Here is a 26,933-nt window from a genome sequence, read left to right as displayed (position 1 = left end):
GTTACTCCACAGCCTCTTGTTCTCCTTAAGTATCTTCACAGCGGTTGAAATCATCTCCTCTGACAGCGCCACGTATATATCTGCTGTTTACGGTGTTCACACAGGGGGGAAGACTCCATGTTTTATATGACCTCATCATTCCGTCAAATTCTAGATGTGTTTGAATCATTTCAAAGGAAGTTCAGTGGATTTGCACAGACTCAGTTTATTAAGGAGTGAAGCCGCCTGTTCATGAGGGCTGTTCTCTGACGGGTCCACGGCGTTGTGAAGTCTCGAGATTATCTAAATGTTATGAACCAAAAACTAAACGGGTACAAGCCTCATCGTGGAGGAGCTGTCCTCAGGTCACCATTCAGTTTGTTGTTACCTATGTGTTGATTGTGGGCGGGGCCAATCGCTAGTGGCCAATGACTGATGGCCAATCACTGGTGGCCACCAAAACATCAATCAGACAAAAAAAGAGAACCCAACCGTAACCAGAGTGTTTTACAACGTGTGGTTACCTACATTGTGGCAAAGGCCCGCCCCCTGCTCTCTCTCTGATTGGCTTAACCTGACATTAGCCCAACCAGCCCTGGTCCTCATACCCAATCAATCCAACCAACAAATGCAACTGGCGCTAACCAATCAGAGGGTCATTCCTTCTCCAGAACTGGATTCTAAATGTATCCATTCCGAAATGCATCTACTGTTTGTATTATTATCATTGCAGATGGGGCGGAGCCAATTTATCCTTTACGTGGCCGTTTCCGCCTCTAGGTTGAACCACCATTTGGTTAAATTGATGGACAGCAGTGGTTTAGTTCGTTAATTGAGGTTTCTTTTAGGTGGATGTGTGACATCTCGTGTCACAGTAACAGATCCACCGTGAGTCCTTCTACCGACCTAGCAACCTACCTAGCAACCGGAGGCATCCAGCCAAACCGTAATTGGAATCCACGAGGGAAAACACCTCGACTGGCTCAGGTAAGCGCACACCGTGTGTGTGTGTTTATGTGGGCCAACGTGCACACACACACACACACGCACAAACAGACCCAGATGAAAGCAGAGCGTGCATGTTTGTGCATGTTGTGTGTGTGTGTGTGTGTGTATGTGCACCCACCAGTGTAATGTGATGAGCTCCAGCAAAGCACATACCTGATGCCATTAAATGCAATTTCCCCTGTGTGTCAGCTGAGCCATTTGTCAGCTGCTAACACTGCACGCTTTATTAAAAACCTCATCCGCTTCAATTAACAGCGTCCGCGCAGCAGTTTAACTCCACTCTAATCCTGAAAGATGTTTAAACACTTTGTACAACACGTCAAACCCCGTCAGTGACGCTGGGTTTTTTAGGGTTTCCTTTCTCCGCTTTACTCATCACTTAAAGTTGGGGTTCAGAGTCAGTGTCACTGGTGGGGTCCTTTTGGGTTCCGGCCCTTTAAGCTTCTTAAATGTGAGACCCCTCTGAAGGTGTGTTTACATGTGTTTTCCATGCCACATTATAGGCCAGGTCGACATGTGAAGTGAAGTTTATTCATTTGGCACTTATCGCCGACAAAGTGTCACAAAGTGCAGTACAAAACAATTTGGCAATAACAGGGGACAAAACATATCACGGGTTAAAAGAGCAAATACACTGTAAAAGATGGTGCAGTAAGAGAAATAAACAGAAGATAAAAAAGCCAATTAACCAAAAGCCAGTGTGAACAGGAATGTTTTGCGATAGTATAAATGATATTAATGCAGAGATATAAGGCTGAAACTGTCAAATGTTTTAATGTGTGTACGCCTCCTATTTTTTAGGGTTCTTCCATTTGTTCTCCTCCCATTAAAGCTTCTTTTTAAATCCAGGGTCCGGTATCTCTGTACAGGTGTGAAGCTCCCTTGAGGCCAAATGTGATTTCTGATATAAATATGTTTGAATAAAATCAGCCCGACACTCTTCTCCCGGATAATATTGTGAGCAGAAACAACAACAACAAAAACAACAACCCAGCAACAACAATGCACTCAGTAAAAACGTGTATTTGGAGCAGCAGCTTCACCACTTCCTGTGTAGGCGTTGGGTTCTGTGATTGACCCAAAAGAATTACAGCCGAGATGTAAAGTCGAGAGCCGATGGACTTTAAACTCTGAATCTCCACGAGACACCAGAAGAAAAGAGGGAATCAAAAGACCTCTCCTTTCAAAAGACCTACAAGGTCTGAATCGGCTTCCCACAAGGACGCCACACATGCACTTCTGCTTTCTTTCACTCTCTGCTGCACACACACACATTTGTTCTATTCGCACATAAACACACACGGTCATGCCAGCGGGGAGGTGGCGCTGTCACCGGGGGATCTCGGCTGGGGTTTGCAGGGAAAGGGAGAGGTGTAAATTGGGCGAGCGCTGGGTGCAACGCCGAGTGAGTGAAGGCTTGGCGCTCGTCCTCTTGATGCTTTGTCCCCCCCACCCCCACACACACACACAGAGAGAGAGATACAGGTGGGGGGGGGGGGGGGGGTGACGCGGTTGGGCTCTCATTTCTGTGACATTGTGTTGGCATCAGGACCACGGGCTCCGATGTGTCTCCCTGTAAACCCCCGCGACTCCTCTCCCCACGAGCCGGGCGGCGGGAGGACGTGATGAGAGTCCGGCGGAGACGGAGACGCCGTTGACCACGAGCAAAAAAAACAGCTTCAGCTTCATTTCACCTCCGTCGGCTTGACGTTGATGGAATTTGAAACTGTAATCAGCGAAACGAAAGCTAAAAGGCGAGCAGGTGTGACTTGCCTTTGATCATAACGGAGACCAATTGCAATTAGACCCAAAATGGCTTGACGGAGGTATCAGGGGGCCGCTTGCAGATTATGTATTTTTAATCAGAGTTGTTAGCATCTGTGATGGATGCCCGCTTTACTCACACCAGCCTCGGATGGCGTATGTCATGTTTGCTGGCTGTGAATTACCTCGCCGTGTATGCTGTCCATTAACTGCATGAGGGGACGCACCCCCCCCCCCCCCCCCCCCCCACAATGGCGTCGCCCGCTCTCTCAACTGGTGAGCTTCTGGGAGACAAATGTTCCCGAGGTCCTCGTGTGGACTAACCCTCACCAAGTTGTTTCCTGTGAAGGTGGAAGTTCATTAAAATCTTAATTACTGGAGGAAACTTCTCTTTTTTTTAAATTCACACAGTGTGTGAGTCCTTGGAGTCAAAGAGAGGAAGTAAGTGGAGATAACTAAACGGGGCTGTGATGCTGCTAATGTGTGTGTGTGTGTGTGTGTGTGTGTGTGTGTGTGTGTGTGTGTGTGTGTATGTGTGAGGCTCGGGCCTCAGCTGCTGTTCTTTTCATCTCAGCTAAATGGCATGACCGCATCAGACCTATTTTAGTCTTTTTACGCCGGTTTGTTTAAAGATTGATTTAAAATAGTTTATTGATTACTTTAAAGGCCTTTCGGTTCCTCGCTGTTTTTCACACCGGCGCCTGATGTCTGTCTGCGTCGTCCCAGCTTAAATGATTTATCTGAGGGCGAAAGGCTGCGGACCGACACGGTGGACCCCGGTGGACCCCGGTGACCTTTCTACCACCGAAAAGTTAAACTAATGCGAGAATATCACAGCTGATCGGCACGTTGGTGATAATTCTCTGTGGATTCATACCGAGCGACACCGTCTATAAACACGGTCACTCGCTCCACTGTGAACACAAACACATCGAGGACATTAACATCCTGGCACTCGGCGTGGCAGCTGCGTCCTCCGTCAACAGCGGTTGAGATTCAATCGTCCCGAGAACATTATTCCCATTAAAGCACAACTTATTTTCCAGTTTACGGGGCATAAATATTCCATATTTACGAAGACTAAAGGCTGTGTTTGTCAGCGTGTGTGTGTGTGTGTGTGTGTGTGTGTGGCCCCTAACTCGACCATGTGCTAACCCCACACAGCTGCAGAGTCCCCTTGAGGGTTTGTCGCACAGGCAACAGAAGAAGGGCGGAGGAAGAGGGGGACGGGGGACTGAACACTCTCATTTCCATGCCGCAGTGTTCCGGCAAAGACATCGTACACCGCTGTGGATGTGCGTCTCTTGTGCTCCTGCTCAATCTTTTTAGGCCTGTCAGTTAGTGTTTTCATCAGGCAGTTCAGCGGGCGCGGAGGTTGGAGAGCTGCTCGTGTACTTCAGTGTGGCAAATGTGTGTGTGTGTGTGTGTTGAATGCAGGGAATCAAGAACCACAACGTCTGATTGTTTTCTATATTCCACTCCTCCAATATGGATACTAATCAAGTCCAAGTGTCTTTTCATCTGCCACAGCTGAATTAAAAAGGTTTATTATTATTATTATTATTATTATGGGATTTGGCTTCATAAAACGACACAAATCTGTTTTCTGCAGATGTCCGACATGAAGCGGCTCGGAATCCGGCCTCCGAAAAACAGTAATGGAGAAACCGAAGAGTCTCAGGTTCCTCAAATATCCCTGTCAATCAAGCGCCGTTTCCTCTGAGTGCGTTTTCTATCTGTCAAGGGTCATGGAGAGTGAGGATGAGACCCATTCCCTCCCTCGCTCCTCCATCTCCTCCGTCCCCATCCCTCCCTCCTCTCCCCGCTCCTTAGAGGTGTATCTCTACCTTGTGCATCACGTCTGGGCATGACCTGTTGCTAGGTAACCCTGGGTCACAGCTGCACACTATGGCAGAGCCCTTTTTTTTTATTTATCAGTGAGTTATGTGGGAGACGGGGGCTGTAATTTATTAGTTTGATATTGGGCGGGCGGCGCAAGTTTGGGATTGTAAAAAAAGAAGCGACGGCCTATAGCTCATCAAAATGCTCATTCTGATCCCGGCCTCGCTCGGCTGAAGAGATGCACAACAGAGGGGATCACGACATTATAAATTCATCTTTTTTTACTAAGAAAATCGAGCATCTCCAACAACAAAGCCAATGGTAATGCACTTTCCATGCTGGTAATTGAACAGATGTGGTCCGAGCTTAAAGTACCGAGAAAAGGGAATTCATCTCGGTGCAGTTTGTGACTGATTCATGTCCAAGGATGAAGTGGGTGCAGACAAACCGTGTTATCAAAGCTTTGTAGTCCTGACAGACACATTAACCTTCTGGTAGGAAATGATGCAAAACCTGCATCAGACTGATTGGGCTCACACACATCGCGAAATAAAGGATTTTCAAAGAAAGACAAAAGGCTAATAGATAAATGTCTGGTCTGTTTATCAACTGGAGTATAGTTGAAGGAGCTTTTTTATGGAAAAAAATTCTTATTTGATTTGAGTTGGATGAGAAGATTGATACCACTCTCAACACTAAGGCCAGAAGATGATTAGCTTAGCATAACACTGTAAACAGGTTAGGAACGCTAACTAAGAACGTGAACTGAATGCTAGCTAAGTGTAGATGATATCACTCAACGATGTGAAAGAAGATGATTAACTTAGCTTAGCATAACACTTTAAACGGGCTAGGTTAGCGGTGTTCTAAGGAAACAAAATCAGCCTACCAACACCTCTAGAGCTCACTAATGTCACATTTTCTTGGCTCCACTCAACGTGTTTTTTCCCTATTAGCAAAAGTTGTGCATAGTAAGTACCCGATACTTTTTCAGGTACCACCTCGGTTGACGTTCCACCGAGACTAGAAGATGCAGTTAAAGCACTGCAGTGGTCAGAAAGACACAGGATTATTTTGGGAACAAGTTTTTTAAAATCTTTGGACGGATGACATTTTAAATTGGGCGTAGTTCTCCTTTAAGGCAGCAAGAACAAAGTAAAACATGTTCAGCACTAGCAGACCTTAAGGGACCATCATTTATTAAATAAACATCATGCAGTATTGAAGAAGACTTGAAGCTAGAGATTTAGATCATAAACATGTTGACAATGTTTACTGAGGAAATACATTAAGTGAGAAGTCTTTTAGCAGTCGAAGGAGTCGCCCCCTGGTGGCCATTAGAGAGAATGCACGTTCGAGGCACATACGCAGTAGCTTCCCTTTTCAGAGCAGGAGGCTGCCACCTGAGCCCGAAGCACTGCTGTACCTGAACATCATGGCTGTAGACTCTTAGTCTTGTTCTTACACAATGCAGAATATCATAAATTACATGGAATGCTAGTGTCTTTAATAATAATAACAATAATATTAACATTTTAGCTAAATTTCTTGCAAAATGTTTCTCACATTGGGTATTTCAAAATCAAGTGTAGAAAATCTTCATTTGTATTTTTACATTTGTGGCTCACGTTGTCAAATCTCTTTATTTAAGCAATATATTGGACTGTGGTTTGTGTGTGATCCAATGAGTTATTAAAATCTGCATCATCATAGGATCAAGGTCCAGCTCCTATTTATGTTGTGTAAAAGTTGTTTCAAATAATGAATACGGCAAATATTGATGAAGACCTTTAGCAATATAATGTACCCCGTTTATTGTTGTTGTCAAATAAGACACTTTTTGGAAATATGAAAAACAGCAGTTGTAGTTTCTTGGAAGAATTAGATACCAACCTTTTAAAAAAAAATGAACATATCAGACATTATTCAAAGTGTCACTTTAACACAAAATCCTAAAATTAGGTTGGCAAGCGTTGGGACAGACGGCAACCATCCGAAAGTTTTACAGCTTTTGCAACACTTCAGCTTGATATTAATTTGTGATGCATCTCAGCCACACATCCACCACCCGATGAAAGGATCCCGGGTCTCACTCGTAACACTTTGTGTTAGATTACTCTCCCTAATGCGCGTGTGATGAATATTTCTCAGATGCTTCCTTTAGGCCATATCTGATCAAAACAAATGCACCTGCACTCCCCCCCCCCCCCTCCCTTCTTTGCAAATGCAACTCCCCCAGGACGGGTAAAAATTGACTCCCTGGCTTCCTCCACCAGGCAATTACGTGCCATCTGTTCCCATCTTGGTTGTTCCAGCTCGTTTTGTTTCTGCGATTGTTCGTCTAATATCATAGGCCTGAAAGTGTTAGAGAGAGGACGGGGAGGCGGACGGGAGGAGGAGGGGGGGGGGGGGACACAAAAATGAGGAGTGGCATGAAGAGGAATTAATCGAATCTAACAGCAGAACCAGATCTTCCTCTGAAAGAAGATAGTCCCATCAGAATGAGGACCATTACCATATTCATCACCTAATATCGCCGGCTGTATGCAAAGTGGGAGAGAAGAGTGCAATATGACTTTCTTGACCGCCTTTCTAATTCCATCTGTGCAAGCTTGCTGACTTCTTCTTTTTTTAATTGTTTGTTTGCAACAAGTCCATCAGAAGCTGCCTCGCTGTGATGCCGCCATTTGTTTGGGAGTGGTAATAATAACCCATTAACTCCCCCGTCATATACCGCACTGATTTAATTTATAAATAGATTCATATATATGTGTGTGTGTGTGTGTGTGGTTGTTATGATGCCATGCTGAATCATATTATTGTTTTGTTACAGTAACTAGTGGGCCCATTATTCTCTGCCACACACACGCCGATTTAATTGCGGTGATGTTGCAGGCGAGGCGAGTAGCTGGATCGGACAGTTTTAACAGCGATATCAATAACGGAGCGCCACCTTAGGCCGATATAATTTTCCATCCCTCCTGACAGAGCGGAAGATAGAAATAATCAGTCACAACACCAGCCAGGCAGCCTGTAGGACCCCGCGTGACATCCAGCAACAGCAATGGCTCAGGACCCATCTGTGTCCGTGGGGGTAGGGGGCCCCGTGTGTGTGTGTGTGTGGGTTTGTGTGTGTGTGTGTGTGAGGTTAATTGGTGAGATGTGGGATCCGATAAGAAGACGGAATCTGTCACACGACTTTGAGGATCATTCAGTCGATAGCCACTTGATCTGTGGCTTTTCTGCGTGTTCGTGTGTGTTGGGAACAACAAGTCGACGCATGTTTCCGCTCAGCGCTCGCTTCTCAGATATTAAACACATTTAAATATCTCGTCTCGTTGAGGGTGAGACATATTCCCAGAAAATTTAGAGCAGCCTGCTCACACACACGCGTGATGAATATGTGATTCTCTATCTGTATTTTCTGTGTAGACGACAGCACAAGTGAGCAAACCATGTGCAGCATGTTATGCAATTAACCATCAAGTCGCTTCATATGACGTCACTTATATTTAAGAAGTCATTTATCTCATTAACATATATTTTTCTGAACAGAAGACGTGTCAATCCAAGCCTCTGCCTACGTGCTGCTGGCAGACCACGCCATCTCCATGATGGACTGCTGGAGAGTAAATGAGCGAGACAGCTTGCTTTGTTTTACTTAGACCGATTATTTATTTAGCATAAATATAATCACATTTGATTTGAGACATCAGCTGTACAGGTGGCTCTCTTTTTGAATCCTTGTATTTGCTGACACCTAGTGGTCACAGGGGGGTACACCACGTGTCAATAAGATGGATGTGCAGAACAAGTGGAATCAATGAAGCATGTTCACTGTAATGTTTGTTAAGATAGTGAAACGGTTCATTTAGTGCGCAAATATTTTCATTAACACGCGGAATTATCAAAGATAATTATTACTTGGTAAGATAGATATATATCACGATAACATTAAGGATACGGATATTTTATTTCTTGCCATATTTTCCATTTTTAGATAGAAATTATTATATTTTTAAGCCTCAAAATGAGGAACGTGAGTCTGCTTTTAGATCCTCGTTTAAATGCATGAGGTGGCATCCAAAATATTAATATTACAAATGAAATCCTCGCCTGTTAAAGATGTACCTCTTTCACCACGCTGTTATCTCAAGACCGTAAATCTGACAATCCGTCTCCATGTTTGCATTATAACTAAATCTATTGATCTTTTCTGATCAGTTTGTTTAGAAGCGGTCAGTTGATCGACACCCCAAATGACAAATGACCCTGAAAAGAGATGAAAAGAAAGGGGGAGGGGAAAGAGTGAGATGGGGGAGTGGCAGAGAGAGGTGGAGAGAGGAACAACTGGAGGCTGTGGGACAGAGAGCAGCGGAGGAAGAAGAACACACCTGGAGTTCAGGTAAGACATCTTTTTGTTTTCTTTTTTTCATGCTTTGTTTCGTCGATGCGCTGCAGTAATCATAAGATTTATTCTTACATGTTGCAGCTTAAAATCAGAATAAAAACTTCTGTTCTGTTTTGTGCTCAGAATGGAATTTAAATGTTTCAATGTTTTTTATTTATTTATTTGGTGCAGTTTTCTGCCGACCGATTTCTTTGTTTTAAGTCACTGGCGTGCGTTTAATTTAGATTTCATAGAGGCCAATACCTTTAAGCTCCATAACTTGCATTGAATGGCTCCTTTGTTTAGTTTTGCTACGCCGGAATTCTCCTGAACATCCCGCGTAATCCTCTCAATTATGAATGGTATCATTTATTCTAAAGTCTCAGCACCTCGGCGATGCCCGCCCGGTAACTTAGCAACTACTGCCCCTCATTCAACATTAAAGTGGGGTAACATGAGACGACCCCGTGACCTCGCCCCGGGAGAGTGACAGGGTGTTACCGATACACACACTACATTTTCCCTCCTTGCAACAATCCGAATGATGACTCTTTACCTGTAAACTTGTGTGTGCCTTATTAAGGGCAGTTTTGACATTGACTTTGTAGACAAGGTTGTTTTCCTGCTCCTAATTTCTATTTTGAGTTCTTATTGTTGTAAAAAACATCTTGAACATCGTTTTTTAAATGGGAATGAGATTTCATCCATTAAAACTCTTGGGTCACATTTTTCCGGGGGGGCTTTATTCTGCAGGTAAATTGACACCTCGCCCTTTCATCCTCGCAAAAGCCTTATTGGTTTTGCTCCGGGGCTCTAAAAGGCTCTATTACTAGATCTACACTGTTCACATATATATAAACACACATTGGTACCCACAATCACCACTTCAGAAAATGATCCATTTTGCACAGTCATAAAGACACTAACAAAGAAAGACCTGACCCCGCTCTTGGCACCGTCTCACATACCTTGTTCTGGTGGTGAAAGACGGAGTTCAGTTTCAATGCATCAACAGATAAGCGCTGGTGTTTCCACCAAGTGACAATGAGGGCTCTGTGCTGCATTCGGAAGCAACTGTTGTCGACTGCTGAGGTCTCATGATGAGTGACATTGAGAGAAGTGACTTGGCATAAACTCATACACACCCCTGTGTCCCACCTTGGCGTGCCAAGACCGTTCAATGATCACACAATGTCAGAAATGGCTATCAAAACAAAATAAGCAAGTCAAAGAAGGAGAGAATGACTGTCGTGATTAAACGGAAACGTTTGCGTAATATAGTGGTATATTAGATGGGCTTAAAATAACTGTTTTTTACATCCAATGTACTGTAGGTAAGAAGTTATCGTTGTAGTGATCAATGGCTGCCAACAGTGATGAAGTGTGGATAAAACACTGACCTCAGGGAAACAGGACAGCGGTTACCTGAGAGCACTTTAGTGTCTCGTGAGAAACTGAACATTGTGAGGGACAGATAAAGTTACAACGAAAGGGAAGCTGAGTCCCAGCTTTGAAACCGCAGCAGAGACGCGTACACAAGTCCTCACATGGTTTATGTGATACACCTGGGTCAACAGGTAGGTAATAGAAGGGTTCATTTACAGGATGAAGGTTCTAGACTTGTTTTGATTTGAGTTGTTCTCGTTCGGGAAAAAGATATGTTCCTTAATGCTTTGTTGTAAGGGGTTTGATGACACTTATTTGCATTTTCCTCTTTGTCTTTACAGAAACATACTCAAGAGGAGCGAAAAATAAAACCCCAGCTAACTAGCGGAGTCTCTTCCGACCCACTGTCCACGATGTTAGTGCGGTCTCATTCAGAGAGAAGAGCCCTCCTCGGGTTCTCCGCCCTGCTGACACACAGCACTCCAAAACAAAGAGACGTGACCTCCCCACCTTCCCAGTCCTTCACCCCATGGGACTCCATCTTTACCCCCACATCTCTTACTTCACGACCTCCCTGGGTGACTCAGGCCCTCTCCAGCCTCGAGCGAGGAGAACGAGAACTGCAGCGCCTCAGGGAGCGGCAGAAGGCCGAAGTGGAGGAGCTGAACCGTGAGTTGGACAGCGTTGCTATTGAAGCTCATAGAGAGGAGCATCGCCTTCTTGAGAAGGTGGAGCAGGACCACCGAGAGGCTCAGCGGCACCTTAGTCAGGTGAAGAAGGAGAATACCGCAGCGGTGCGAGTTGTGCAGTCACTTGTTGACCAGCAACTTAGAAAGATTGGACAACTGAAGGAACAGATACAAAGGTGTGGCAGTACCGCTGTTGGCTCCAACAAAAATCAACTCCAAAGAGGAGTGGCAGAGGTCACCCAACCTTGGGAGATCTACCTTACAATAAAAAGGGTGAGTTTCCAAACAAGCCCTGGTTCCAAGACCCTAAGCTTAGGGGAAGTTGATGTTCGAGAGCAAAGTATGACCTACCCAATTGGTGGATGTGGTGTTGAAGAACAAAAGTGTGCCTTACACTCTGGGGATAAAGCTTTTTCAAACATTACCCCTCTTGAAATTCGAAAGGAGCCACAACCAAACAGAGCTGGGCTAAGGTACAGTTCAGAGGTGAGCAATAAGTCAAACAGTGGGAACATGCGCGTTATCCGTAAACTACGTCTGTCAAGCTCAGCAGAGAACGAGGGCGATCTCAAATCACCCACCTTAAAGTCCCCCGTACCAAGACATGGTGGTGTATCCGAGTCATCCCAAGATGAGGAAGTGGAGGGGCAAGACATTTTCCTTGCTATCCCACCAGTCTCCAGTCAAGGAGAATCTGAAGGTGACGAATCTGATGGCAGGCAAAATGGCACAAAGAGGCACTCCACACAAAAGGGTAAGAGAAAGCAAAAGGCCCTTGTCTTAGTCTCATGTGAAGAACCACCCTGCCCTCATGAAGAAACTGATGCAAAAGGCAGCTATGTGTCAATATCTCCAAAGACTAGGCCCAAAGGTTCACCCTGCTGGCACAGTCTTGTAGATCTTTCCACCAGAAATCATCCACATTCCAGACACACTCTACCAAAGAAAAACACCTCGAATGAATCCTCAATGGATAGTGCAAGCCCTCCATCCCCAGTGGACAGTGAAGATTCCCGTTACACCTATACTGTGAATACTCCAGTCATTGGATCCCTCAAACAAGAGCGCTGCCGCTCAATGTCCACTTCTGAACTCTCAGGTCAACTTTGTTCTCTGATTGACAAGGATGAGCGTCGAGGAATCAGGAAGGTTTGCAGAATGCGTCTTGCCTCTGAACCTTCAGCTCTTGAACAGGGTCATGGTACGGAACCTGCCAGGAACACCTTGAGCGCTAATGAGCGGCAATCAAGATCCCAGACTTGTGTTGCACAGGGTTTAAGTTCAAACCGAGTGAGCAGATCTCTGTCCATGTCAGCCATTGAAGGAGACAAATTACACCAATGCAGGGAACCACAGCAGTACAACAAAGACAAGAAGGAGAACAGTGTGCCAGCTTTGGGAGAACTGGAGGAAGAGGGTGGTTCAACTGCTTTAGACTCAGCGTTCCTGATCAAACAGTTTGGAAAACAAGGATCAGGTCGAAATGACTTCAACCTACCAAGTGGCGTCCATGCTACTGTCAACGGGCAACTATTTGTCGTGGATTGTGGAAACGCTCGCATTCAGGTGACTGATCTCCAGAAGAATGTTGTGCAGCAGGTGTCTCCTACGGGATCCGAAAGGTCTTCCCGCATCTGCAACTACTTTGACGTGGCTGTGAACTCAAAGGGCCTCATAGCCCTAACCTGTGCTGCTGAGCGAGCTGTGTTGGTGTTCAGCCGCCATGGACGCCTCCTGCAAACATTTGGAGGGACATTGATTGGTACCACCAACAAAGAGCTGGATGCTCCCAGAGGGGTGACTGTTAACCGTCAAGATGAGTTCTTGGTCGCTGACATCAAGCGCGGCACCCTAACGTCCCTCAAACTGGACCCTAAAACCGGGGCCAGATTGGAGAGCACGGTGGTGACAGGGTACCACAGACCCTACCTCGTAGCAGCCTGTCTCACGACTGGGCTCATGGCGGTATCTGAACGAGGAAATGAGACTGGACGCGTCCCATGCATCCGGGTCCTGGAGCCCGGCTGGAACACGATCCGAATCGTCGGGGTGTGTTCTGGCTTGGGGCCTGTTCTGACCTGCCCTTGGGGTCTCTGCATCGACCACGATGGGGACGTCCTGGTGGCAGACTGGGGCAAGAAGCACTACCGCGTTCTTCTCTACCCAGCTCAAGGTGTTGGCTGGCCTCTGGTGAACGACAGCCTGAGTAGCCCAAGGGGCCTGGCGCTGCTCCCTGATGGCCACATGGCCGTGTCAGACAGCATGAATCATTGCATAAAGATCTACCGCTACAAGTGAAGCACAGAGTTACGACTAATACATACGACGAGAGGGTTACATTTGTAATAGCAGGCAATATAATAATATTTTTCGAGTTTCTTTAACCCTTGTGTTTCCTTCGGGTCATTTTGACCCGAATCAATATTACAACCTCCCCCCGCCTTAGGATTAATTTGACCCCATTCAATGTTTAATGTCGGTGTTCTTTCGGTAGTCAACAAACAAACATAAAGTGCCTCACACTTAAACTTGGAAAACAATATTAATTCTAATAATTTTCTGGAGGTTTTAATTGCTGGCGTCAAATTGAACCCAAAGGGTAAAATATGTTAGTAAATATAAAGGTAACAGGAGGGTGAAACATTGAATCAGGTCAAAATGACCCAAAGGTGGGGGGAGGGTGTAATATTGATTCGGGTCAAAATGACCGTAAGGCAACACAAGGGTTAAGTATAATTTGCAGCCTCTACCTCCGACCACTGATGAGATTTCAATTGGTGATGGTACTATGCTTATTTGATGATGGTAATGTGTAGCAGGTTACTACAGATTATTTTCATCACATTCATTAAGTTAAAAAGATTACAAGTAGTGGATCAAAGTACGAATGCATGCTTTAAATTACTTGAGTGTTTGTACTGTTTTCTCTCTCAATTTAGCTCCAGTGAAGCATGGTGGCCCATAACGCCGTGTGCCTGAATGATGTACAATATAGTTTTGTGAATTTTGCAGAATTTGCAAAACATGTTATTAATCAATACAAATTTGAGAAGTATAATCTATCAGTGTAATTTGCAGATCAAACAATGTATTTAGTTTAAAGCTTGAGAGAGGCTGAATGATGTTTGTACTATACATTTCTCTGAATAAAAATAATTAAACTTTAATTTAATTTAAATTGTGCATGATCCTGTTGTTCAAATCTTTTTTGACTATTGCCAACAACAGTTAACTTTGAAGGTTGGATTTGGGCTTTTATGCATTTCTCTTTGGGCATTTCTATTGCCCAAAGTGTGTCATAGAAAAGTTTAACCAGAAAGATCAATAGTTGTATTTGAAATCAAGATAGAGAGAAATTGTAAACAAAGTGAACCTTGCTCATCCCCTTATTTTGCAACAACTAAAATTCCAACACACACACACACACACACACACAGTTACCTAACTTGTCCACCCACACACATTTCAGGATAAAAGCACGGCTTTCCACAGCAACAGCTCTGTTCCACAGCGAGACTCCACACCCGAGGACTTCATCTTGACCGTACGGCATGGAGCTGCTCACCAAAACTCTGTTTCTGTGCTTCGCACTTGCCCTCGCCAACGGAGGACCTGTGTGAGTATTAACGAACTCTCCAATCTTGAAATGAATCCACGCTCTAAATAGGTCAATCGTGTCAGGAAGCTTTAGTTCTAATTCTAATCTCGAGATGCTTCACCCAACACGTCATGTGTGTGTTCCAAATATCTATAAGGAGGTATAAATAAAGTACAGCTTGTAATATAATGAAAACCAAAACAATAAACCTGCGAATGGCTCTTTCAGAGAGTGTCAACTTTAGCGGCCGTGGGCATATTTGGGTTTTAGTATCATTGAATCACATTAGACTACATGGTGACTCCGTTATTTTGCCCTCCGCCCCCTTTTTTTATCTGATTGGGATCATTCATATTTTTCTGTATTTTCTCTTCAGCAGAAATGTGCAAGTCACTGTGCTTTCATGCACATGTTGCATTCACTGTATTTGCTGGCTCACAAAGGTCACCAGCTGGATCAATAGAAGAGTGCAAAGTCACTGCACCCCCTTATCATAGTGAAGCAACACTTTTTGGAAATGAAATGGAATGTGATACTATGCCAAACTACAGAAAAATAAGGATATTTTGTTCTCATCCACAGGCCGGCACATGATGCACCAGTAAACGGTGAGATTGAAATAAACACATTAAATCAGCTTTGATGCTTTCTTTCTAATGATACACATGTTCTGTTTTAGCCAGTATTTATATGTATTTAGATCATAGTTACAAGTATTGTCGCCTCCATGTTCAGATGCTGCTCTACCAGACCGCTGTGAAGGCGTTGAGTTTGATGCCATCACTCCTGACGAGAAAGGAAACACTTTCTTCTTCAAAGGTGTGGACTTTATTTTCTTCTGGAGTTAATGTCTTTATCCATTACTGTGACGGGTTTCCCCCCCAAGCACCAAGGATAGCCAGACAGCCGCGAGGTTCCGTTGGATAACATCCTTTTATTTCACAAAACACACAACACAGAGCAGACGCCGACGCCTCTGCTCACTCTGCTCCCTCCCTCCAGCTCTTTATACGAGCAGCATCGGCTGCTGACTGATTACCAATCAGTCAGAGCAGCTGACTGATTGTCAACCAGCCAGCAGCCGAGGCCAGATTGGGGACAGCTGCCACAATTACCCTTTAGAACCAGGTGTTCCAACAACCGGAAACATAAAAGATGTTCTACCTTTGCTGTTTTGTGCCGTCTGCGTTAGTTCCGACATTAATAAACGTGATAATGTCTCGATGAACTGTGACACTGAACACATTGGCCTTCAAATCAGGCACGAGCGGTTGAATAGACCAATGGGTGATGGCTTTTCTTTAAAAAGAAATGGGAACATGGATAAAGGCCGACGTGATTGATTTTCAAAACAAAAAAAAGTTGTTTTTAGATGACATTTTTAAGCATATATTGCCATATGCATTACATTAGATGACATTTACAGTCACCTAATAACATTTCAAATGGACCAATTTGTAGATTCCACCTTAACATGCCTCTCCTAAAACCTCTCCATCTTTACTATTATTCACTTTATGAGTCTGCAACTGTAATGTTCAAATGTTGTCCTGTGTACAGCACATATATTTTGGGCTCTGACGGCTTCGTTCCAAACGTGTTTACCCCATAAGAGTTTTTAATCAGTTCTGATTAGCGCAAATGAAATAGTTAAATAATGCTGCGTCCTATCTTCATTTAATCTGACCCAGTAACATTTGTACTGATCCTGACATATCTGCAGAAATATCACAAGTGTTGCCTTTATTATGATGCCGAACATATTTTAAGGCATGTCGTTTTCATGCAACTGCCCGAGCCAGACGCCCAAACTGAAAATATATCGATTGCATTGAAAACTAATGATGTTTCCCTTCAGGCAGCCACTTGTGGATGGGCTACCACGGCGTGGCCCATCTTGCCAATGAGTCCTTCAAGGAGCTCGATGACCTCCATCACATCGGCCACGTAGACGCCGCCTTCCGCATGCACAACGCGGAGAACCCAGACGACCACGACCACATCTACTTCTTCCTGGTATGCTCCCGCAGGTGCTTTTGGCTTTTCCCAGCTCCAGAACGGTGTGATGTCTCCGTACCTACACGTTTGCCGATGTTACCCCGCAGGATGACAAGGTGTTCAGCTATTTCAACCACACTCTGGAGGACGGCTATCCCAAAGAGATCCAGGAGGACTTCCCGGGAGTGCCCTCGCACCTGGATGCTGCCGTGGAGTGTCCCAAAGGGGAGTGCATGGCCGACTCGGTTTTGTTCTTCAAGGGTAGGTTGGACTTCACTGTCAACTTTAGATATTGCTCAAATTAAAAGGTATAGGAATGATGGGATTAGTTGACGCTTTCAGGATTACAGTACATGCTGCCCCCTAGTGGATGGAAAATAGCTGGTAGACATTTCATCATAATGTTTCAAAGCAGCTGTACACATTCCGGACTTTTATTTAAATGCATGCAGCTTATAGAACAGGTATAGAAAATATACACCGACACGTTTTACAGTTTGAGGAGTTCAAGCATACTGATCCATGTTGCAGGTAAAAGATATGCTGGCAAATTGGTGTCCAATGAACTGTCTTATGACCCCCCCCCCCCCCCCCCCCCGACACTCACACAGGACATGATGTGCATGTGTATGATATTACCACAAAGACAGTGAAGACCAAGACGTGGCCCCACCTGCCCGTCTGCACCTCGGCTCTCCGCTGGCTGGAGCATTACTACTGTTTCCACGGACACAATTTCACCAGGTTCAACCCGGTGTCCGGGGAGGTGAGCGGCGGCTACCCCAAAGACGCCCGCAATTACTTCATGAAGTGCCACGAGTATGGTGGGTCGGGCTGTCGATTTGGTTAGATTTTTTTATAGCGATTGTCGGGTTATCGTGTAACCGCCTGTGTTTGACTGCAGGTCACGGAGGTGACTACAAAGTCCCAAAATGCAGTGAGGTCAAATTGAACGCCATCACCAGTGATGATGCAGGCAAAAGTTATTCATTTGCAGGTAAAGTATAAAAAAAGAAGAAGAGAAATGGTAGTCTTTAAAGAAATAGTTCAACATTTTGGTAAATAGAGGCGTATTGATTTTCTTGCGAAGAGTAAGAGGTATGAAGGTAGAGCCAGGCGGCTATTAGCTTAGCTTAGCATAACGACCAAATCTTACAAAATGACACCCCATCAGTATCAGCTGAGCATTGGTGCTAATGCTAATTAGCTAATGTTTCTGCGCTAACATGCTAAACGTAGAGCTGCTCACGAAACAAGAGATATACAATTTGTATCACGAAGCTTTAGCTTTAACGTTAAGCTGTATAGCTACCATCAGAAGCTAGCTGTTGCTCCCTTTATGCTAAGCTATCGCTAATCCCCCGCTGTCTCTCGCTCTGTCCTTAACGCACATGAAGTAAAAAAGCGTATCACCCAATATGCCAAACTATTTCTTTTACTTCTTTTCCCCACGATTGATCGTTTCTTTTGAGCTTGCCGTAAAGCTTTCACCAGACTTCAGTCCCATCTGCTTAGGCCCTGTGTACATGCGCCTGGACACCCGTAAAGACGGCCTTCACGCCTTCCTCATCACCAGGTCGTGGGCGGAGATGACCAGCGGCGTGGACGCCGTCTTCTCCTACAATGACAACATGTACTTAATCAAGGTAGACTTTGAAATAACCAGCGAAGCGTCAACGTCGTCCCGTCTGTGTTCATCCTAAATGAACTCATGTGCTGCCAAACCCCTGCAGGATGATCTCATTTACATCTATAAAACCGCGGCTCACTACCTGCTGGTTGATGGCTACCCTAAAACCCTGAAGGAGGAGCTCGGCATTGAAGGACATGTGGACGCCGCCTTTGTCTGTCCCGGTCAACACACAGTTTATTTAATCCAAGGTATGGTTTCGTTTTGTTTTTTGGGGGTGAATCTTTTGGGGTTATTTTGAATCCATTTATTTGTGTCAACAGGAAGGATGATGAGTGACGTGGACCTCAGCGCCACACCCCGGGCCGTGAACATGCCCGTGCCCTTGCCCATATCCGACCTCGATGCCACTCTGTGCAACGCGGTAGGAATTTACCTGTTCAAGGGCTCGCAGTACTACCGCTACGAGACCCCCATGATCCTGGCTATGAGCAGGATGACTCCTCGGCCTCTCCCCGTCACCAACGCCATGTTGGGATGTCGGGATTAGTCTCTGTCCAACTAGAGGATGGAATAGAGAACTACATGTGTTAGCTTTTGATAAACACCCCACGCATCATGGAGTTCGAGTTGTTTGATGAATAAAATGTGGAAAGTCAACACTGGAGTGTGGAATTTTACAGCATTTTGTGTCTGTATTTTTTCACTTAACTCAAAGCAAAGTACTTAAAGTAACTTATAATCACTTTTTAAAAAAAAGCATTATAACAGTGACTGTAACGCTTTATTAAAAGATTAAGTTTTACAACTTTTGTCACAAAAGTACACGAGAAATGTCAGTGAGTGAGCACCAATCATCAAGTATTATGATACTTCATTATACAATGCTTCATAATGTGGATTTATATTAGGGCTATGAGTAGATTCCAAAGTATTAAAATGTTCAGAATGCATCACAGTAATGGTCATAGGAAGTGTTACTGAATATAATTAGTGTTATTGGTTTGGGTGTGAATAAAAAATAATAGTGAGGAATAAAATCCAAAGACAGTTTGTCCACTAGAGGACCTTCTGTACAAATGGATGCAGACACGTTCTCTCCATTGAGCCGCCACAGAATCCCTTTTATAGTTTTTAATGCCATCACCTGCACATCTGTTATTGTTCTGGGTGTTTATAATTTGTCTCAAAAAAAATTATTCTAACCTTAAGATGCAAATTTATGTAAATTTAAATGTAAACCCTCCATAAGTCATACTGTCTATGGCCATAGTGTTTAAAATGGTGGTGATTTTACTTTTGAATAATCATTATATTAAAATGAAAAGTTATTTTCCCAACTGGCTCACATTGGAGCATATGGACATGAACGCAGCAGCCTGCAGGAGTCCAGAGGTCGGACGGCATTAGGAGGCATTCAAGGCCTTTTCAGTCCCTGGAGAGCTTTTTGTTCAGCTAAAATCCCTGGGACTTTCAACGAGTAGAAAGGAAGTGCTGGCCTCAGCAAAGCTTAATGGGCGGGGCCATGATCTCACACACACACACACACAGGAACACACACGCATGTGCACACATAACAACACCACAATCACACACAGGAGACAGTCCGTGTTTTCATCGCACAAAATATGGAAAGGATTCATCCCGTGGGGAGCATGCATCTGATAAATAAATAAAATCCCAAACTGCATGTCAGCTTTTGATGTTTACATTCCAGCTGGACGTTGGCAGGAAAGGGTCACCAAGAACATTCTTGCAGACAACGCAATCGCAAAACATCACAACGTTTAGACATCTACCTTTTTGCAAATGTAACTCTTAAAATTCCTCGTCATTTTTAAAAGTTATGGATTCTCGAAAATCCGGAAAAGAAGGAGAGAGAAAATCCAAAAAGGAAAACGCCGACCACAGCAGGAAACAGTTATTGGTACAAAAAAAAGTTTATTCAGTAACAGTTCTGTAAACATCTGAGGTAAATGAACATTTACGTCAACATGTTCCTTTACACAAAGGTTCACACGCAAGGCACTTGTCTTCAAAGACGGTCGCTTTACAACGGGAGTGATCGTGGGCGTCGCCATGGAAACCCCATCACACAACGTCTGTTTTCCATCGCAGGATTTATGATTCAGATTCATGGCACCGTAAGCATCCGTGGTGTGGAAGCTGGAAGAGGCAAAAGTCTCTCAATCGATATTCAGGACAGAAAAGAATTTCTTCAGTTTCATTTTGTGTCCCAAGTCTAATTTGATCATGTTATTACCATAAATAAACAAAAATATGTTAATATCCCTCCTCCAAGGACACCTTCTTTTCCATTCATAATATCTTCATATCCTCAGAACAGTGGCCTATAACTAACTGTGCAACTCTTTATCTACATATCAAAGGTACTAAGAACAGCTTGGTACAACAAGGTTATGAAAAACATGTCAAATGAAGCTTGTTCTCTTTTAGAGACGACGCAACATCTTATTTTAAGTGTTTATTTTAGTCGTCCTTTCCTAGACCCTGACCCAGATTCATGAAAGCAACGTTAAACTTGATTGGTACGCATAATCTCTTTAGGAATTCCTTAATGTATTGTGATATCTTTGGCACATATTGAGCTAATATTGAGCTACCTTAATTTACTTTGTCCATAGCTGTAGCCTAATACTCCAAACTTTGTATTTTCTATTGAGCTGATACACAACTTCCAAGTTGCCATGAATGCAGATGAGCAAAGTTCCCATTATATAGTTTTTTTTTTTTAAAGTCTAACATCTGACTCATGTTTCTTCTCATGTAGCATGAACCGGAGACGATGTCACGGGTCGTTTACCTGGTGGTAGAACATTTAACTCGCTGTGTTGAGGCACATGATACATAAACCCTTTTCTCGTATCCTCGTAGGACTATTTCAAGTATAATCAACTCATATTCTGAATAGAGAGAAACGCAAAGAGATACAAATCCCAAACACTGTTTGCCCCAAACCTCAAGCTCAAAGGGTGCATTTTAATTCCCGAATAAAAAACCTTTAGAATTTGATTTTAATGAATTAAACATGCTGGGGTGGGAATTCGTATCCGCCATTTCCTGTTTGCTTTTGGTTATTGTTGGCAGGAATTAATGAGAAGAATGGGAAAAAGTGACACGTGGGATGTCTGTTAAGAACTGACAGAAATAAAAGTTAGATCATGTTGCTTTCTTTCTTTTTTTTCCAAAATAAAAGTCTACAGTATAGCCTACAGCTAGTCTAGAAGAGGAACTGAGAGCAGTTCTGTAACGCACTGCAAACACAAGCGTCAGAAAGAAGCCGCACTGATTCTTTATGCTCTGTTCAGGCTGCAGTGCGACTGCAAAGGTAGTTTAAGCCTTTTATTAAACTACCTCAAGTCTTCTAACACTGGAGTTTTGCATAAAGTGACCGGTGGGGCCAATGTCAGAAAACAAACGCTAAAGCACTTTGGATTTCTTCGGTAAAAGTTGCCATAAATTTGCAGCTTGACCAGAAACTAACTGTTTAGCTCTGTATCCCATCCTGTGGTGCATATCCATACTATCAATCATGATATATATTTACATATTTATATACTTTATATAGTTTACCCTGATGTAACTCCAGAGATGTCATTTGAAACACTGAAACAAGATGTAGGTAACACACACGCACATAAACACACACATAAACACACACACACACACATAGCCTGTGAAGCCTCAGGACCATGTCTCAGGGTGGGTCTGCTCTATCTGTCCTTGCGTTCCTCTCTTCATTGAAACTACAGACGGACAGACTCAACGCCATGGACCGTTCAGCTCCATCACGTCACAAAGAAAAAAATAAATTGCAAATAAAGAAACAAATGTGTACACCTCTTCCTCGGATGACTCCCGGCAAAGAAATGAAGGAGAGATGGAAATAAAAGAAGATAGCATTGCTGCCTCAATGCTCCCACACAATCAATATCATCACAATAACCTTTCCCTATTTGTGTGTGTGTGTATATATATATATATAAATATATATGTATATAAATATATATATTTTAAAAAAATATATAAATATATATATATATATTTTTTAAATATATATATATATATATAACAGACATGCGAGCGTGTGGAGCATGTGGGGCGAATATAAAGCTGGAGTAGGTTTCCTGTGTGTACACAGCACGTCTGCATGGTTGTGTGTGTGTGTGTGTGTGTGTGTGTGTGTGTTATAGCTACACCGCCAGGTCGTCGTGGCGAGCTCGGCCGCCGCCTCTCCTGCTGGGCCGACTCGGCTTCAGGCCTTCTCTCGCGGCGGGAGGCGGATGCATCTCCGCCCTGGTGACCACGGTGAAGTCATCACCGTGCGGCGTGGAAGGCGCCGCGTTTCCCTCCTCCGGCGCGAGCGGGGAAAGAGGGGTGTGGCGAGGAAGCGTCGGAAAATTGGAGCGTTGCTCCCCTTGCGGAAGTGGCGGCGTGGTCTCCTCGTGAGGAGAGGAGGAGGCGGAGGAAGAGTCTTTTCCTTCCAGCTCCATGTTGCTCCAGTTCTGCTCCGTCGCCGTCAGCTGCTCGCGGCTCACTTTCTCGCCGTAAAAAGACGTGGGCGGCGCCTCGAACAGGAAGTCATCTGTGTGGAACAACGGGGCATCCATCTTGAATCTGGCGGGCATAGAGGCGGCATTTAAGGACATCGCTGCTGGGGGGGCTACAGTCGGACTGCAGGCTCCTCCCCTTTCCGGCCCGACCCCCACCACGGTCACGTACGCCGGCAAACAGTCGCGCGCCGGCGCACGGGTCCGCCCGGGGATCGTCTCCGCGTCCTCGGGCTCGCCCCTCGCGGCGACTCCGCCGAGCTCACAGGACCCCTGCTTGACCTTCTTCCAGCCCAGGTGGAAGATCTCCATCAGGTTGAGGAGCAGGGAGACACAGGCCACCGCCAGCATGAAGATGATGAAGATGGTCTTCTCGGTGGGCCTGCGACATCGAACGAACAAAACCACATTCACAGACGTGGAGAAGGAATCAAGAGAAACAACAACGGAGGAAACGCCGCATCATTGTCCACACGTACAGGGCTATCGAGGGGTTGCCGCCAACAGAGCTAACGGTGTCCACCATGGCGGGTTTAGGACAACGCTGTCAGGGGTAACCGTCAGACGGACACACACACACACACACACACACACACACACAGTCCTACAGTCTAACCTGGAGATGAAGCAGTCCACAGTATTGGGGCAGGGCCAGCGGCCACATTTATAGAGCGGCCTCAGGTGGAAGCCGTAGAGGAAGTGCTGTCCCAGGATGAAGCCCACCTCAAACAGAGTCTTGAAGATGATGTTGAAGATGTAGGTCCTGAGCAGCGCCCCGCGGATGCGGATCTTCCCGCGCTCGTCGCGAATCGGCGGCTTCTCCTTCTTCCCTCCTCCTACTCCTCCGTTGTGATAGAGGGGGTCGCGGTCCTCCTGGTGCCTCTCGGCTTTTCGGAGCTCCTCCTCCCTCTCCCGCCTCTTCTCCTCCATGCGGACGATGTGCAGCACGTGGCCGAGGTAGATGAGGGTGGGCGTGGAGACGAAGATGATCTGCAGCACCCAGAAGCGGATGTGGGAGATGGGGAAGGCCTCGTCGTAGCAGACGTTCTCGCAGCCGGGCTGCCGCGTGTTGCACGTGAAGTCCGACTGCTCGTCGCCCCACACCTCCTCGGCCGCCGCGCCCAGCACCAGGATGCGGAAGATGAAGAGGACGGTGAGCCAGACCTGCAGAGGAAGGGTTGAAAGACGCAGTCGGTGCAGATGGAGACAGACACATGGGGAGAGGGTCTCAGCTGGAAGCACACGTGGAATCAAAGACTCTAAATCGGGGCCGTTCAGGTTTCTGAAGGTTGTAAACTTGATGTCATATCAGTTCATATTCATGGAGTCGACGAGGAGTTCGTCCGTCACCTTTCCGATGACAGTGGAATGTTCTTGAGCGTTCTCCAGCAGCCGCCCCAGAGAGCTCCAGTCACCCATGCTGCACTCGATTTTCTAGCCTGGAAAGAGAAACGAGAGTCTGTGATGATGAAGAACGCAGGAAAAAAACGAGAGAAAGAAACCGAGAGAAGAGACGCACAGGCGATGAAACCATGAGCTCTCAATCCTTGGCCCCAGACTGGAGATATACGACTTCAAAAATGTGTCACATAAATACCTCTAGTGTCATTTCGTTAGCAAATATCTCTCAAACCCAAATAATCTGGAACTATTTTCCAGGTGGACTAAGACACATTCTGGGCGCTTGGACTCATTTCTGCAGAAAGATTTGCTCCTCCTAGGCTTTTCCGTAATAGAACAGGGCACGGACTACAACAAGTATTATATCATATGAAAAAGGAAGTATTGTCAGTGACCAATCCATCGACCAGAAATCAGAAGAAAAACTATATCTGGAAAGAGACAAAATCAAATTTATACCTTATTTTCAAAAAATTCACATTACTGTGAAAACGTCACACACATGGGTTGAATATACGACACGACCAAACCTCACACACAGATTCATGTTCGGCGACTCTCTGCCGACCGAAATGAAGACGTTGCATTAAAACCTTCATGAATCCTAAAATATAGGGAGGGCCATGTGGTTGTTGGGCTTTTCAGAGGGAGCTAGAAACTGTATCTGTGCATATGCATCTGTAAAAATTGGTGCATGCAGATGCACATATGTGTGTGTGTGTGCGCAGAGCTGGCTGGCTTGTGGACAAAGGCCGGCCATCTGTGGGAAGTGAAAGAGTGGATAACAGGTCGTCCCAGTTGAATGCCGGACTCATCACATCCCAGGAATGCTGAGGAGGGCACATGTTGGCCTGGGATGGCCTGACATGTATGTGTGCACACACACACACACACACACACACACACACACACACACACACACACACACACACACACACACACACACACACACACACACACACACACACACACACACACACACACACACACACACACACACACACACACACACACACACACACACACACACACCTGCCACTGAAGACTCATTTCAACCCAAGACTTCTATACATTATGCGTCCCTCACACAAAGTAGATCAGCAGTCTGAGAGAGCTCTGAAAGTCCATAAAGAAAATGTAACGGTCCGAATCAAAAGGTGAGTTCTGTCACTTTGGACCTTCATACAAAGACGTACCGTCACAAATTGGCAAAATAGAAGTCCACAAACTTCCCCTTGACTTCTCCGAACTGTGGCGAAGAGGGAATAAGTCTCATCAAATGAAGGAATAGACTACGCACTGTAACCGTCTCCTAACAGCGTCCGAGTACATGTACACAATGTGTTGACGGGATGAAATACCATCTGTCAGGAGAGACAATGAGAAGCTCCCCGATGGACATTGTCCCGGCCGCCGGTGCTTTTGATGGATCAGAGGTCTTTGTGCTAAAACAGCCCAAACGGTTAACTCTTGGCCTGCCGCCTGAACACAGTACGAAGATAGGACAGCGGCCATGTCCTCACCAATAACTATTCTGTGTTTCCCAGTGGATCAAGAAGCACATTTGGGATATTTGCTCATCCATAAATATGATAAATCCATTAGAGTGTGAGTGTTGATTCTGAGTTATGCTACGGAGAGATCTTAAAGGGGGGCAAGGGAACACGGAGAGTGCACATAGTGTGTAAAAGTGCATAAAAGAGGTCAATAAAAGTGCATAAAGTGTATTTTGGTAACGATGCATAAAGGTGTGCGGGTGCATTGAGTGTCACAGAGGTGACTAAAAGAGTAAATATATAGTCTGTGTAAAGGTGCAATGCCTCCAATGTAAATAAAAACTCCGAATTTGTACAATAAATAAATAAATAAAAAGGGAGTCCAAGAAATGAACATCCGTTGGAAAAAAAGCATCCCAGAATAAACAGAACACGGAGCAGCAGTGTGTTATTTAAGTACAGCCTACATATTAAAAATACAGTATCATATAAAAATAATAAAGGACATACGTGTACTATATTCAACAATCGTTGACACTTTACCAACCTGTTTGAATAAAGACAATAAAGAGAAAATACACTTTAAGAGAATATATGGCTGGTAAAGAGTATAGTGCCCAACACACCCTGTGCAGGATGTGTTTTTAATGATAAATGGTGCAATAAGTATCCTCCGTCATCAGAACACCACCCGACTAATGATGATATATTAGCGGCTTCCTGTCTGCCCATCTTTTCCTCAGGGAAGTGAACGCAGCACGAGGTGCTCCTCATCCCGCAGGTGGAAGGGTGATAATCCCGCCTCCCTCCTCCCCCCCACCGCCGCCGCTCCTCCTGCTTACCTCCTGTCAACACGGCTCCCTCCCGGCGGCGCTCCTTCCCTCGCTCCTTTCCTCCCTCTCCTTTCTTTTACTCCCGCGGGTGGGCTCCGGGCGAGCGGGAGAGGAGTTGGTTAGATTAGTGGGAGGGAGAGAGACACAGAGAGAGTGAATGAGAGAGAGAGAGGGAGAGAGAGAGAGAGACGAGGCTAGTGTACTATTACTATAAAACACTTTGAATCCAAATGATTTATCAGAAGTTTTTTATTCAAAACATTTCTAAATGATGACTTCATAACTTCTGTGTGTAGGCGGTAGTGGTATTGGTAATATAAGTACATCATATTTCGCTGTAGCCTAATA

The 26,933-nt window shown here is 45.0% G+C and overlaps 2 protein-coding genes across 2 annotated transcripts; one reads left to right on the top strand and one right to left on the bottom strand.

Annotated features, from left to right (window-relative positions):
• The first annotated feature begins 14,539 nt into the window (after window positions 1-14,539).
• On the top strand, window positions 14,540-18,969 carry hpxb (hemopexin b). Its single transcript, XM_056430908.1, has 10 exons — window positions 14,540-14,674; window positions 15,239-15,264; window positions 15,392-15,475; window positions 16,515-16,672; window positions 16,762-16,915; window positions 17,266-17,478; window positions 17,559-17,651; window positions 18,170-18,300; window positions 18,388-18,535; window positions 18,608-18,969. Exons 1-10 carry the CDS (start codon window positions 14,610-14,612, stop codon window positions 18,832-18,834), a joined length of 1,299 nt encoding a protein of 432 aa, XP_056286883.1. The 5' UTR covers window positions 14,540-14,609; the 3' UTR covers window positions 18,835-18,969.
• Window positions 18,970-22,412: 3,443 nt separating this feature from the next.
• Window positions 22,413-26,684, bottom strand: gja3 (gap junction protein, alpha 3). Its single transcript, XM_056430907.1, has 4 exons — window positions 26,595-26,684; window positions 24,206-24,294; window positions 23,472-24,019; window positions 22,413-23,237 (listed from the first exon to the last, which is right to left on the bottom strand). Exons 2-4 carry the CDS (start codon window positions 24,272-24,274, stop codon window positions 22,499-22,501), a joined length of 1,356 nt encoding a protein of 451 aa, XP_056286882.1. The 5' UTR covers window positions 24,275-24,294; window positions 26,595-26,684; the 3' UTR covers window positions 22,413-22,498.
• Between the last annotated feature and the right edge of the window lie 249 nt (window positions 26,685-26,933).

The sequence above is a fragment of the Pseudoliparis swirei genome, chromosome 14, assembly GCF_029220125.1.
Source record: "Pseudoliparis swirei isolate HS2019 ecotype Mariana Trench chromosome 14, NWPU_hadal_v1, whole genome shotgun sequence".
NCBI lineage: Eukaryota > Metazoa > Chordata > Actinopteri > Perciformes > Liparidae > Pseudoliparis > Pseudoliparis swirei.
This window is presented reverse-complemented; position numbering and strand designations above follow the sequence as displayed.

Coding starts and splice junctions, on each gene's coding strand:
- gja3 (XM_056430907.1), bottom strand. CDS start 24,274: ATGGGTGACTGGAGCTCTCTGGGGCGGCTGCTGGAGAACGCTCAAGAA. Junction 24,020..24,205: donor ATTCCACTGTCATCGGAAAG/GTGACGGACGAA, acceptor CTTCCTCTGCAG/GTCTGGCTCACCGTCCTCTT. Junction 23,238..23,471: donor GTGGACTGCTTCATCTCCAG/GTTAGACTGTAG, acceptor TCGATGTCGCAG/GCCCACCGAGAAGACCATCT.
- hpxb (XM_056430908.1), top strand. CDS start 14,610: ATGGAGCTGCTCACCAAAACTCTGTTTCTGTGCTTCGCACTTGCCCTC. Junction 15,476..16,514: donor AAACACTTTCTTCTTCAAAG/GTGTGGACTTTA, acceptor GTTTCCCTTCAG/GCAGCCACTTGTGGATGGGC. Junction 17,652..18,169: donor CAAAAGTTATTCATTTGCAG/GTAAAGTATAAA, acceptor CCATCTGCTTAG/GCCCTGTGTACATGCGCCTG.